This window comes from Punctularia strigosozonata (genome assembly GCF_000264995.1).
Source record: "Punctularia strigosozonata HHB-11173 SS5 unplaced genomic scaffold PUNSTscaffold_7, whole genome shotgun sequence".
Classification (NCBI taxonomy): domain Eukaryota; kingdom Fungi; phylum Basidiomycota; class Agaricomycetes; order Corticiales; family Punctulariaceae; genus Punctularia; species Punctularia strigosozonata.
In genome coordinates, this window is record NW_006767439.1 from 1280612 (window position 1) to 1281670 (window position 1059).

At 59.1% G+C, this 1059-nt stretch overlaps 1 protein-coding gene across 1 annotated transcript; it reads left to right on the top strand.

Moving 5' to 3' along the window:
• Positions 1-56: 56 nt before the first annotated feature.
• On the top strand, positions 57-749 carry PUNSTDRAFT_134927 (uncharacterized protein; the record flags this gene model as incomplete). Its single annotated transcript, XM_007384438.1, has 1 exon — positions 57-749. One exon carries the CDS (start codon positions 57-59, stop codon positions 747-749), a length of 693 nt encoding a protein of 230 aa, XP_007384500.1.
• Positions 750-1059: the final 310 nt, after the last annotated feature.

Below are 1059 nucleotides of genomic sequence, written 5' to 3' on the forward strand. Positions count from 1 at the left end.
CACAGTCGCATACGACCTCGGGAGGGCTGCGACGATTTCATGGCGCGCCGGAGCCCATGAGCGAGGATGAAGCGCCGCCCGTCAAGGCGAGACCCGGTCACCGTACGCGTAGCCCACCACCGGCCGCGGGCCCATCACGATATCCGGGCGCCCTGGAACAAATGGACGAGGACGAGCCGCCGCGTGTAAAGCCAAGACCACAGCCGCGCCCAGTCAAAAGGCCCCGAGAGGAGGTGCAAGCAGACGATGACGAGCCGCCGCCTGCCAAGGCGAGACCAAAGCCGCATACGACCTCGGGAGGGCCACGACGATTTCAAGGCGCGCCGGAGCCCATGAGCGAGGATGAAATGCCGCCCGTCAAGGCGAGACCCCAGTCGCGCACGATATCGGGAGGGCGCAACGGCAATATGGAACCCACCTCGCGATCGCGGGCATCGGGGTCGTCGAGACCCGTGCATCATCGCACGCTTAGCCCACCACCGGCTGCGGGCCCATCACGATATCTGGGCGCCCTGGAACAAACGGACGAGGACGAGCCGCCGCCTGTCCAGCCAAGACCAAAGCCGCGCCCCGTCAAGAAGACCCGAGAGGAGGTGCAAACGGACGATGATGAGCCGCCACCTATCAAGCCCAGACCAAAGCCGCGCCCTGTCAAAAGGGCCGCTCGAGAGGAGGAGCAAATGGACGATGACGAGCCGCCGATCGTTAAGCCAAGATCAAAGCCGGGACCAGCAAAAGACTTGAGATGAGCGGACAGTATTAGATGCATAGTAGGTTGGCATGGGCGGCGTTCATCTGGAATTGTCAGTTGTTTTGTATGTTTCGCCATATATTTGGAATCATACGCAGGCAGGAGGAGTTGTAAATGGTTGTGAGGAGGCATAGATTCCGTTCGTTAGCACGATGTAAGTTGAAAGCCGGACAGCCTAAGTCTGTGATGGATGGAAGGAGCACTTGAACATGGTTAGTAATGCCAGGCACTCAGGACGTGGAATCGTAGCACAAATATGACATGATTGAAATATCTGCTGCCAATGAGTACAAGCTCGGACTGTAAGC